The sequence below is a fragment of the Myotis davidii genome, unplaced genomic scaffold (genome assembly GCF_000327345.1).
Source record: "Myotis davidii unplaced genomic scaffold, ASM32734v1 scaffold118, whole genome shotgun sequence".
In the NCBI taxonomy this organism is placed as follows: Eukaryota; Metazoa; Chordata; class Mammalia; order Chiroptera; family Vespertilionidae; genus Myotis; species Myotis davidii.
The window spans coordinates 3593113-3593788 of record NW_006290441.1 but is presented as its reverse complement, the minus strand read 5'-3'; the positions used below and the strand labels follow the sequence as shown (position 1 = coordinate 3593788).

At 58.3% G+C, this 676-nt stretch overlaps 1 protein-coding gene across 1 annotated transcript in view; it reads left to right on the top strand.

The window, feature by feature from the left end:
- Position 1: 1 nt before the first annotated feature.
- Positions 2–676, top strand: part of EIF3F (eukaryotic translation initiation factor 3 subunit F) — a gene marked incomplete at its 5' end in the record, with an annotated part of 9598 nt that continues 8923 nt past the window's right edge. The window contains one exon of the mRNA XM_006763512.1: positions 2–95. Coding sequence (XP_006763575.1) covers positions 2–95 — 94 coding nt within the window. The remainder of the gene's footprint in view (positions 96–676) is intronic.

Here is a 676-nt window from a genome sequence, read left to right as displayed (position 1 = left end):
TGTGGTCCGGCTGCACCCGGTCATTTTGGCCTCCATCGTGGACAGCTACGAGCGACGCAACGAGGGTGCTGCCCGAGTCATCGGGACTCTGCTGGGTGAGTGGTCGGAGGATGATGACGACCCCCTGTACCTCCCCCGCCCCTTCCTCTTGCTCCCCTTTCCGCCCACCCGAGTTGGTCTCCCGCCTGTTCCTCCATCCCACCTTCCTACTGCGACTCAGCTGCCCCGTGAACTGGCCGCCTGGCTGCTGTCATTATGGGCGACGTAAGGGGTATGGGAGTAGCTGTGTATTAGATACCGCGTGCCGCGTGGTTTACATTTTACGCTTCCCGGTCGAATGTCACGTCAAGGATGGTTAGTCCCAGTCAACAACAACGAGTTAAAACGCCGGCTAGGAAGCCAGAAACCCGGGACTCCCGAAGCCCCGTGACCACGTTTTTCCTCCCTTTTTTACTGACTAAAGGCCTGTGTTTACAGAGAAGTTGCTAACCGGTGGGACAGCTGTTAAAAGATACCCTTGTCAACATCAAACCGGTTTGGCAGGAGCCCATTTAGTGTTTCAGCGATAATGTGCTTTCCTAGATGTGTGAGCCCGATGCCCCATCCTCAGCCTCCCCGGTGCCCGATGCCCCAGCCCTCAGCCTCCCCGGTGCCCGATGCCCCATCCCTCCCACTC